At 46.0% G+C, this 12,349-nt stretch overlaps 1 protein-coding gene across 2 annotated transcripts; it reads right to left on the bottom strand.

Moving 5' to 3' along the window:
* Window positions 1-3,058: 3,058 nt before the first annotated feature.
* On the bottom strand, window positions 3,059-11,758 carry UTS2B (urotensin 2B; the record flags this gene model as incomplete). Of its 2 annotated transcripts, none has more annotated exons than XM_084267327.1 (5): window positions 3,059-3,084; window positions 4,834-4,927; window positions 6,262-6,299; window positions 9,289-9,390; window positions 11,605-11,758. In XM_084267327.1, the coding sequence occupies 5 exons, from the start codon at window positions 11,756-11,758 to the stop codon at window positions 3,059-3,061; spliced, it is 414 nt and encodes a 137-aa protein (XP_084123453.1). The 2 variants fall into 2 exon arrangements, with proteins under 2 accessions (XP_084123453.1, XP_084123454.1); XM_084267328.1 differs by having other exon boundaries at window positions 11,635-11,758.
* Window positions 11,759-12,349: the final 591 nt, after the last annotated feature.

Genomic DNA, 12,349 nt, shown 5'->3' with positions numbered 1-12,349 from the left:
CAGTCTGTAGGTAATCTGCTTGCAAGGCAGCCATATGTGTGGGGTGTGAGCAGATTATGGAAGTGAGGTACCCCTAACTGACCATACAGCTGTCTGTCAAAAGCAGCACAGCCAGAGTCAGCACGTGACACATTTCAGGAGACTGAGAGCAGAGGAATCCAATGCTGACACAGCAGCTTTACCAAGACCCTGCTGATCGTAAAAGTATTGTAGCAGTTGGCAGGTGTTAGCCTGGGCTTCCAAATAAAGACAGGCTTTAAAACCTGTAGCTGTGGGCAGAAATGCCTTCCATCTGAAGGGTGTTGTGAAAGCAAAGTAGGAGAGAGGTGTCTGTGGTGGTGCTGCTTGGAACTGGGAGCTGGAAGCCTCGGTCCTGCTCTTGTGTCCCACCTCACAGCACAGATTACTTGGGATAAAGTAGCGGCTTTTCTGTTCCTCTGCCCCCTCCACTGCAGAGCACAGCGAGACCTCCTGTGGCTCAAAAAGCACTCCTCAAAACCCATAAATTGGCAGATGCTGTTTAAAATATGATGATGACTGAAAGGCTGAACACCACAATTTGTTTTCATAGACAACGTTAGATAGCTTCTGCCAGCATGCATAGCATGGAGGTCAACAAATGTGAAATGAAGATATACTAAAGCATCCGTTGTGTGCTACATTTGCCCTGTGCTACCACTTTGGAAATCCATTCAGAGGCCTCTGAGGGCTTTCTGCTTATAAATCAACACAGTCTACTAGAATGTCTAAGGGGAATCCCTTTAATTATTGCCTGTGGGTCATTAACTTTAGCAAGAGTGACTGCCCAAGCATGGCTAAGGTGTGAGCAAGCATGATGTGGAGGTGGCACCTGAGGAAGAGATGAGTCTCTGTACTCTGTGTTTAGGAGAAAGGACAGGACCCTCCCCCCCAGCAATATGCTTTTGCTCTGAATTAATAAGTGAATTGCATGCCATGATTATTCATCATTCCAGCAGGAGCAACTAACACAGCAACATATAATCCTTGTAAGGAAATAGTAGGACAGTTTGGGTAGCATAAGCAATTAAATAACTCTGCTGATAGGAGGTGGCACGTCATGTGGGCTGAAAATCACTGGTAAGCAGCATGGTGCATTGCACCCCAGGGAATTCCTGTGTCTAGGATCAGAGCAAGCTGTTAAATAGCCACAGACCCTATATTCCTTTTCCTGACTTACTGACGAGTTGTCACACCAAGTGGGGAAGATGGCTACAGCTAGCAGGTAACAGATGGAGCCTGTTGCTCCGGCCTTTCATTGCACTGGGATTTCCTGCAAGCTGAAAGCATCTGAGCTTTCAACACCAGCGTGGGGCACTCAGTGCAGCTCTTGTAATACACCCCCCTTTCAGCTGGAGCACCAAAAATCTTAAAGAAAGAGAGACCCTTCTCTTAGCAATAGGCTATAATTTTTCCTGGGTTTGGTGTCGTTGAGAGGGTATGTGAAAGCTTGCTCCCACACACCTTTTCACTTGCACAAAAGCTACAGAAAATGGGAAATGTGTTCTGAATCATTACCAAGGAAATAACAAAGAATTAATGTTAACAGCAAACTGTATTTTGCATGCCATTAGACCTCAGTGATATAATCAAGCTGGTTTTATTCCACAGATGCCAGCTTTAGCCTATAATAGGATGAAAAGATCTGCTGTTAATGAAGTACATGCAAGGTACTGCTGTGGTAAGTGTGCACATCTTGCCAGAGCCCAAGGCAATGAATGTAGCATGGTAATTACACCTTTGGGAGGGGTGAAGTTTTGAGGAATACGTAGTATGAAAGCTACAGCTCAGCAGCATGGCTCAACAGGACTGGAGAGACATTTCAACTTAGTTAAAATCAGTCCACACATTCACAGTGGATACCAGATCCTGCTCTTGTTTACACCATTCCTCAAAGTTAACATCAGTGGCCTTAAGATTTACACCTTTGGGAATGTGGTCCGTTGTTTTTGCAAATAAGTGTAGGTAATGGGACTTGAATATATGTAGGAACCACTGATGGATTGTGATCTCTTCCTTTTGGACAGGTGCAGATGTAATTTTGAGGTAGAAAAAGCCAGCTAGCATCTGCACTGAGCAGCCAGGTGAGCCAAAATCTTTTCCCAAAACATCTCTTTAGGGTGAGTAGGCAGAAATCAGTGGGTCTGCTCCAGGCCTATCAGGACAGCAGCTCCCACTTATCCATGAGGAAGATCCATCTCTCATTCCTAGTTCTAGTCAAAAGGAAGGTTCTCTTCCTCAGACACGCTGAAACACACCTGTGTTGTTTTAGCTAGGTATTTCATGGGAGCCTTTTTTCCATTGTAAAGTTCACATGAACCATTAGGTAACAGGAGCCTAAATTCAGGGCAATGTGCTGCCCCTTGGGTCTCTGCAAGAGGTGAGAAAGAAGACAGTACATGCTTCTGTGCAACAGAAAATCTTTATTGGAATGATATCCAAAGGATCCAGACTTCTGTGCCTGTCCTCCCCCAAACCTACTGTGTACACTGATGGGACATGATGAGGAACAGCTCTGGCTCAGCAAGCTGAGGCAGGCAGCCCTGAGCCCTTTGCCTTACACTCAGTGTACCTTCGTGTCCCAACAGTGTGAATTAGGCCATCACAGACCTGCTCCTAGGAGGTGATGGGAATCCCAGACACCACCGTGAGCAATGTCTGCAGATGTGGGCAGAGGCCCAAGCTTAAGGGAACTGAATTAGTGTTTGCTGCCTTGGGTGATCAGGTAAGAAGAGAAAGAGCACACAGTGGCAGCAGACTGAACGGCACACGCAAGACAGCAGGGAAAGTTGGGAAGCATCTTCCAAGTAAAAGATGATGGTAGGTTAAATCTGTAAGGGAGGGAGGGAAGGAAGGTAGGAAGGGTGGTAGTAGTCTACCAGGTCCTGTCATGGGCCCTGTTATACTTGGCTGTGGTGTGGTTGTGGAGGAGGCGTCTGTGTTAGCACAGTGAGAGAACAGAACAAACTCATAACACATTAATACCCAGCAAGGCAGTTTGGGGAAGGGCTCATCTTCGTCCTCCAGTCCTGGTAGGTGTTCAGATGCAGTATTTCCAAAAGCAGGCTGGGAAAGGATACAAGAGAAGGATGTTAGCATCCAGGGGACTTTTTCCAGCTTGACACTCTACCCCCAGAGTGGATTTCAAAAGATCTGTGTCTTGAGAGACTTGGGGTATAAAGCCAGCCTCGTGGTTTCTGGGCACATCTCAACAACCAGCTCTGACTTCACGTCTAGAAGCTTTTCTTTAAGCTTTCCTTTTAGCTGCTTATGGGGTAAAGAAGGACTCTACATGTTGTTTCCATGTTGCTTGATTTATAAGGCTTTGCTTTTCCTTTTGCTCTACTTCAGCAATATCGGGAATCAGCTTTTTCCTTCCTGTCTACTGGCAGCAGTTTTGCTGCCTCAGAGGTGTGTAGGGTTTTTCACCTGTGGCTGACTGGAGTAGCATCATACCAACTTGGAGAGACTGGATCTGATCCTTGCTTTTTTTCATTTATTTTTAAACCCAGTCACTCCAGCACCCTGGTGCTAACTGTCCTCCAAACATCGTTCATCTCTGTGGGATCTTCTAAAAATAGATTGGGGAAGGGTGCATGTTTTGGTGTTGGAAAAAAATGGCTGTGTCACCAGCATGCCCTGTTCTTTGAATCCTGTGTGGGTCTCCTATTGCCAAATATGAGAAGAGATTTCTACCTGGTATTTGGAAGCAGGATCTTGGGAGAAAACTTCTACTGAATCAGCAGTCTCATGCTGAGACATGAGCTCCTCCCATACTGGCAGGATTTCAGGTGAAGCCAAAGATTCTCTGCTTTAATTTCTGGAAGAATCTGATTTAAATCTGGCAGGGGGAAGTAGTTTATCTACAGTTGAACCTTCCAGACCGGTGGGGGCATGAATAGATTAGCCAAATTAATGACAGCCTCCAGGGTTGTTTATAAATTGCAGATTGTCTAAGGATCACCTAAGCACTTAAGCAAGCCTTGCACAAAGGGATTTTCTCTTGGCAGTCTGGCAGGCTGTCAACTTGCACATGCACAGAGCACGTGGGTAGGGGCAGAACTACCTCTTTTGTTTTTAGGCCAGAGCTGTCATCAGTGACTTCTGGTTTAGGGCTGCCACCACTTTGTGGAGGAACCCACGGAAAGCTGGTGTGAAGGGAATTGTTCACGTGCTTCTCAGGGGCAGCCATGCAGGAGCACTGGTGCAATGTGCTCCTGAGTCACTGGGTACAGGCTGGACAAAGCTTGGATACCAACTGGGGGACCTACCAGATCTCAAGTCCCTTCATTCTTGGTTGATTTCAACATCCTTTTTAGCTGCTTTTCATCAGCACAAACAAGTGCTCCTTTTTCTCTGTAGGGAGGCAGTGACCTTGGCAGAGGGGAATGCATGCAGTCCACATGCCTCATTATGCCTTCAGCACTAGCTTTGTGCCCAGAGCAAAGCGAGGGGTGCACTGAAGGGACGTGTTCATACAGAATTCGTCTCCTCCAGGACAGGCACTCATTGCCCATATAGCCCCATGTTCCTCTCTGAAAAGTGGGATGTGACACTGACTGCCTCCAGTGAGGTCCCTGGTGTGCAGACCTGGTGTATCTGCCCAAACAGCAGCCAGGGTTGGGTACACAGTCCTTCTCACCGCTGCTAAACCAGCCAGCCATTAACAGGAGAGGGCCAGGGCTGCTAGAAAAGCTGCCAACCTGTTTTTCAGCATATTTGGGGCATGTTTACTGTCATTGTCTTTGTTGCACAAAAGAAGCCCTGGAGATGAGAGCTGGACAGGATGGCTGAGGGCTCTAACTCAAAACCTACCGCGTTTTTTGGGCTGGGATGCTGAGAGACTTTCCAAGGCATAGGCCACCTCTGACCCTTCCTCAGTTGAGAGCTGATCCTTCAGTTTCTCCAGCTATTTAAAAACAAACACAGCAGTAAACAAATGCCCCATCTCAAGGAGCTCCACAGCATACTGGCAAGTGCAGGGCAGCTCAGAGGCAGAAGGTACAGACAGCCTGGTGAGCAGCAGAATGGGTCTTTCCTGAAATAGGATCATTCCAAGAGGATCTGCCCTTGGAACACTCAGTCATACCCCTTTATGTCCTCCACTAAGCTGATTGTTTCATGGCAATGGTGTAGGTACCCCCTGCTCTTGCCCCCTAACCCCAGGGTGTAAAGCCCAGTGGAGACGAGCCTGTGTAGAAGGATACTGGACCTCTAAAAGCCACGTCAGTTCTGGGGCAGAAGGTCTCCAAGCATCTACCCACTGCAGCAGAGAGCATCACTTCATTGCTCCGGATTGTCCCTCCCCTCCCTTCCCCTCAGTTCTTGCTAACTTCCCTTGGCTATAATGTAAAAAGTCCATAGCACTGTTTCTGAATCTGTAGCTCCTCTTTTCTAGTAGAGTGGGAACATGTGTGGCCATCATCCAGGCTCCCGCTCTGGCTCTGTTGTTCTGAGGAAGATGGAGCTTAATGTCTCTCCACACCGGAGCAAGGGGCTAGGGTAGGAGCTGTCAATCTCCTGTCTGGCACTGTGATTTTTTTTGGTCTGAATTGAAAAGAGCCAAGTGGAACCCAGCATGACCTCCAGGATCCACACAAACAGCTCGACCTGGACTGAGAAAGAGGAAAAAGGGCTTCCACTGCTTGAGAGCTTTGGGACACAGTGGGAGCCATGTCATGGTTGCTGGGCACCTTTCCCTGTTCCTGGGCACTGGGATGGGGCTTCCTCTTGCAACCCATGCATGTGTGTTCCGCTCAGCACAGCAGGGCTCTGCCTCCCTTACTAGTAAAGAGCCTGGACAAAACTCATTCTGAATTAGGTGTGCAGTGGCTATCCCTCTAACTTCACCTGTCATCTAAAGCAGCCAGCTGATACACTGCCTAGGAAGGCAGTGTGAACTCCTCTTCTCCCTCTGTTTTCTTCCATGGAGATTTCCTTCTGTATTTATTTTTCCCTGGCTTGGCCTTCACTGACCTTTCACTGGTGGCAGAGGCAAGAGCTGCCTCAGCTTTTATTGCACCAGTCCATAGACTTGATCTCTTTTTATCTTTTCCAGCTTGTGCAGCTATTTAACCCAGGTTCTGCTTATCCCTTTGTGCAATACACGCTTACATCATAGCAGATGAATTAGGGTAGCAGGATGCAAAGACAGAAGAATGGAGCATAAAGACAGCATGCACAACAGCTTAGTTATTCATACAACACTGGGCATATATGATTCTGTGCATTTGCTCCTCTCACCTGTTCAAGTTCTTCAAATTTCTTTGCCAGCTCCCAGTCTGCAAGGAAGGGGAGAGTAGCATCAGTATCTGCACTGCTTTCCAGAGTACAAACCAAACACCTTTTCTTCATTTAACCTCTTCAAGGGTTGAACAGGAGAGACCTATCATTTAATTCCTGTTAGTGATCTCCACATCTGTGGTAGCAGAAACAGTGGCAGAAGAGCAAACTTTCTCAGCTGGGACTTTACCCTGATTCTCCATTACGAGGGAGGCTTTGTTATTGTTTATCAGACTCTAGTGGTACTGGCCCAACAAAGTCACATACTGTGTGATACCATCTCAGCTGAACCTCTTTGCTGCTTTTTAATTTTTACCCTGTTAACAGCAAATCTCTAATGCTGGCTTTTCTGTCACTGGCCTGTTATTGCTTCCTTCAAGAATTGTTTTTCTTCTCCTCACCCACGCAGGCTGAAGTCAGAAGACATAGACTTAGCCTTGCATAGTTTTTTTAAGCATAGCTTTTTAAGCCAGTAAACATCAAGGTTGGCAGAGTGGAGCTACAGGAATGGTAACATAGTAGTGAGTGCACAGATTCCACACTTAAAAATGTTAGGGGAGCACAGGGACCCGGGGACCAACTTCATGGGTCAGATTTCGAGATCTGAAGGCCAAGCAGTACTGTGCTAGACTGTAAAAACCTATGCAGATGGGTGAATGAACTGCACTGCTATCCCTACCAGGACCAGGAGCGATAGGTGCCAATGAACAGGATCTAAAATATCCAGCCGAATTGGGAGGAGCCTGGACTAACAATGTAGAAAGAGACAGGAAGGGATGGGGGATTTCAATCTTGCTCCTCTGCAGGACTGAGGTACCTTATGCAGACTCAAACTGCTGTCAAAACCAGGTTGGTTTTAAATAAGTTTTTTTTTTTCATCTAGAAACAATGGAAAGCACTATGACAAAATAAGATCAGCCAAAGCTGAGCGACTGCACTATAGCAGTTGTCCTAAGGGAATGCAAAAGGATCGCCTGGTTTTAAGTGCCAGTTTAGGGAAAAAAATGCACTAGAACAAGCAGAAGAGCCAGGAAAAAAAGCTGAAAAATGTCTCTGCTGTGCCCCACAAAAGAGCCAAAAAACAGCCCCAGAGCTGCCTCCTTTCTCAGCTTCTAACGTGGCAGCAGGCATTGGATTGCATCTCCAAGGGGATTTAGGACATAATTCCCCCTGGTTTCAGATAAGTCTTCAGCACACAGACATGTTGCCAGACTTGGGCTTTTTCTTAAGCATTTGAAACTAAGCAGGAGGGTGCCAGTAAAGAGCTGACTGCCTTCTCTGCTTCTCTGGCGAGAAGGAAACAATTCACTTGAAAAATCCTGAGTATCTTCTGACAGATACTCATCCAACAGAAAAAGCAGCAGTTCCTAAGCAAATCCATTACATCAGGGCTCAGTTTGAGAGACAGTCCAGGGATGGAGATGGGCTGTGAGTCAGGAGGTGGGACCTCTGTTCCTGGCACTACCATCCATGTCCTCAGGCAGGTTCCTCTGAAGCATGTCTTTACATATCCATAAGGTAGAGACAGCCAGGCCTGTATATCTATAAGTCAAAAGTGCCACTTAAGAGATTATATTATTATTAGTGTCATTATTGTTGTTGATGTCATTGCTGTTATTGTTATTATTAATAATTATACACATTTTTACATCTTCTGGAGTTTCAAGAGCCAATTTTGGCTCAAACTTTCCTCAAACCATAAGCATTGCCAATGGCTGCTATGAATAGAAAATGAACAGCGGTCGAAATTTGGAAGAGATTATCTCAGGCAGGGGGAAGGAAGTTAATTTATGGATGAAGTCTTGAGAAACTGCCTGCTGTAAATCCTCTGTCTGCGCTCTGCTCAGAGATTCATTATATTCAATTGTCTGGCATAAAATGCAGCCTTTCCTCTAGGAGTAATAAGTGCAATAATCCATAAACCAATCATAAAAATGTTATTTCTTGAATGCATCCCCTTTGCAAGAAGAATGCTTTTGTTTGTATAAGGACTTGATTTATTCGTGTTTGTTTATTTGTCCCAGGATTGTTTAACCACTGCCTCGCTGCCTTAACAAGGGGCTGGGGAAGAGCACTGTGTGACTTTGACTAACAGATTTTCATAGCAGAATTTTTTCAGGGCCTCATTCTTGGCTTCTTTTTTTTTTTCCCAGGAAAGAGCAGCTTCCTGCTCTGAGACCACCACGGACAGCCCAAACTCTCCTCTGGCTGGAGCAGCCATGGGAATAGCTGACCCCTGTAATCCCTATGGCACTGGTGGTCGCTGTGTGTAATGTCATGGAAAGCCCAAGTTTAGTCTGAGTTTCCCCACATGTGGGTGGCCTTAAACATGGTGTCTGTTGACAGAGCACAGACAGAAAAAGCACACCCTCGACTGGTCTCTGCTGAGAGACCCCATTGTCTTCACCTCTTCCGGCAGTAGCAGGGCTCAGGCTCAGGCAGGAGCTCCCACTGCCCTTGCCTCAACCTACACCTGACCCTCAGCTGCACACTCTCTGCAAAATCTTGATCTCACCCCCCCTGCCCTGTGTGCTCACAAGACACTGCTGGTTTTAGCACACCAGCACAACACTGAGCTGTATCTCAAAAGCTCGTTGGGCTGGTCGGGGTGTGGGTGGTGAGGTGACTCCCAAGGCTAGCCCATGCCCCAGGCATAGCACACAAGTCTCAGGGAGAGCTGAGGTACAGGGACATGGCAGCATCACCTCTTGTTACTACTTATGTACACACACACACTCCACTGCCAGATCAGTGTTGAGTGTCTGAGGATCTAGGGCATGTATTTTTGGGCAGCTTTACATTGCATTGCAAAGGCAGGTCCAGGAGCCGCACGACAGAGAACATCTGACATTAATCACCTGTGGGTGCTGTACTGGGTGCTTCCACTTTCTGAGCAGTTGGTGTTTCTAAGGAACCTGCTCCTCAGGTTCCTTGCATTCATGCAAGCACAGATGGAAGCATTTTAGATCTCCCATTCCCTTCACTTACCAATATTTTCTGGTCTCCTCCATGCGAGTTTCTTATTAAGAAGCAGAGTCAGCAGCGTGTCCTCGTGATTTGTGTCTTCTCTCTCCGGAAGCACTCGGTTCTCTGCAGCACATAAAACACACCTTCCTCAATTTCTAATGACAAAAAAGATGGACCTTCCAGCCCCCAACATTAAAACAGAAATTAAGCAAGCCAAGAAGTGGAAGGAAAATGTATCCTGTCAGCACTTCATCAGAGTGGAAGGAGCTCAGAGGAAGATGTGGGAGCATGGTATGAAATGTCGAGGCGGTGAGGTCTGTGCAGTGAAAGGGTGCAGGATGGGGGAGCCATCCCTGCCAACTCTGGGCTGCTGGCCAGTCTCACTGCAACCTCATCCGCATGGCTGGCTGCAGAGAGCCAGAGACATAACCTTCATTTAGACAATCCCGATTTCTTCTGCAAGGCGGATGTATCAGATGCCTCTGCAGAGCCACAGGATCCTCTCTTCTCAAAATTGCAGGTGTTCCCCCCACTCACACCATCCACCTTCCCAGGGACGATAGATGTAGGATCTCACTCCTCGTGAGGACTGAGGTGTGGGTACCACAGCTGAAAAGCCCAGCAGCCCCCAAGTCTATTCTTGTTCCTACTCAGCCTTGGGGCTGCACTAAATGATTGCCAGTGGTATTAAAAGGCACAAAGTGTGGTGTTTAAAGTGAACATCTTTACACCCGAGGAAGCCTCTTACAGTAGCTATAGGCCATGCAGAATTTTTCTGTTTTCCAGGAAAAACCTCCCCAAGCTGCTGCCCTAAAGCAATTTGGACACTTCTCTGAGGCCCCTTTAGGGAGTTTTCTCAGTGGTTTCACTTTAGTGGTTGTGGCTATGCCCTCAAATGAATGGTTGGGAAGGACAAGGGTTCAGCAGAAACCAACAGAAATGGGGCATGGGACTAATTAGAGCCCTGAAGGTTCTGAGACCCTCCCAGTTCTGCTGAACAGATTTCCAGAATTATCTGAAACCTGAATGTTGCATTTGGTTTTGAGGATGACAGAATAGGAGGCAGACTTTACAGGGAGAATGGCAATTCCCCAAGCTCTTCGGTCTGAACACCCTTGCCCTAAAACCAGATCCTAAAAAACCCTAAAAGATGCCGACAGAATCCATGGAAAATACTAATAAATTATGAAGACAGGCTTATTTTCTCTTCTTCCAGAATCTTTAGGACTTCCACTCACTCCCTTCAAGAAGGTGAGAAAGAAGAAAACGGTCTCGTATAACTATCAGCCCTACATAGCTGTGATGGGACGAGTGCAATTATTTTTGATACCCCTGAGACAAACCATTGTACCAAATGAGCCTGAAGGATGCTTAAGACTATGTGGGAATTGGCTCCATTAACTAAAGTTACATGAATCTGCAGAAGCAGAGGGGGCCCTGGCCAAAATGATGCTTCAACTATTTGGCCAGACTCAAGCCTGCCTCATGCTGCGGCTGACGCTGCTGGTCCTGGTTGTGATCTCTAGAAATAAACCCGAGGGATTCAGGAGAGTTAACACGCTGCGTAGAGCAGCTAGTGTAGAGCGCTATAAACCCCCATCCTAAGTGTGAAAGACAGTTATGATTTTTAAAATAGCTACTTTTACTCATTTGGGGGATTTGCTACAGAAAAACCCACCTATAAACACTCCAGTGGATACTAAACAGAACCAGTATTTAGCTAGAGTGGCCTCAGGAATGCTTTGGTGTCATTACAAAAATAAATAGATGATAGAAGGGGAAAAAATCATTTGAAAAACAATGTTATTTTCAAGCCTATATTTAGCTGCTCTTTTATTTTTCTACTGCCAAGTCTCTTTAAGAAAGGAGATCGATGATTGACATTTCCCTGCAGAATAAGTTCAAGCTAAGATTAATTTAAATTATGGGAGAAGAACATATAAAAAGAAGTTTTGTGAATTAAAAAAAAAAAAAGTTCATTGGCACCCTACTACCGACATTTATGAGCTGTCAAATCTCATATGGTGCATATTGAAATTGCTACTCTGATATTTTAATGTTTTTCCTTGGAAATTTTCTTTTAGGAAAGAAAGACCCACCCTTACCAGATTTCACCAGATCTGATATTTTTACTGATTAGCAGAATGTGTCATACGACCAGCTGCAGACCAGAAGGACAGCTTTAGCTCATGCTAATATGAACAAGTCTCTGGGTAGCACCCATGTTAATTGATTGTTTAGTAACGTTCAAGGTTAATTTCACCCCCCCGAGAGAAGCAAGTTTTGCATGGCCATGACAAGCAGCAAAGCAAAGCAAAAAAAAAGATAACCACCTACCTGTGTCATCTAGTCTGTGTTCCAGCTTACCTTGTAGTAAAAAAGGCTCTCCATGTGTAGATGGGATGCAGACCGTCATGGTCAAGATGGTTAGCACTCCAAGGGACAGCTGGACAGACCACATCTTCTCCATGTTCCCACCACCCAAAAGCATTCTTCCTGCAGGCACAGTGGAGGACTTCAATGCAACCCAGTGCCAGATGAGCTCACTTTTAAGAGGCAGTGGATGTGCTGCGATTGCAAATGGCCTTTGGAGGAGGGGAGAAAAATATCTCTTGAGATATAATTCAACCTGTCAATATGATTCACTCCTTTGGGAGTGGACAGAACAACCCAGTAACAGACGTCAGATGGAACATGTTCAATATATCTCATATCCGACCGATGTAATGAATTCTGATGTTCCCACAGGCAGGCACCCTCCACACACACCGATGTACACTCCATACATACAAACATTAAAAATAATTCTTTGGGGCTGCTGCTTTAATGGGGTTCAGACCTGAGGACTCCCACATTAGCCAGGAAGATTTGTCTAACGTAGAGGTTGCCATATGTCACCAGTTTGGACAGAATCAGGTTAATGGGTTTTTGTAATTTATCATCTCACTTCCTAGTGCCTATATTAATTAATGTGAGGTATAATGAGTGCTGAAGTGGTGGGAAACAGAGGGGGAGAGCTCTTTTCATTTAACTGATTGGAGGATGTTGAGTGTGTCTTGCTCACCGTGACTTACAGCTTTGT

The sequence above is a fragment of the Gallinula chloropus genome (genome assembly GCF_964237585.1).
Source record: "Gallinula chloropus genome assembly, chromosome: 8".
Taxonomy (NCBI): Eukaryota; Metazoa; Chordata; class Aves; order Gruiformes; family Rallidae; genus Gallinula; species Gallinula chloropus.
This window is presented reverse-complemented; position numbering and strand designations above follow the sequence as displayed.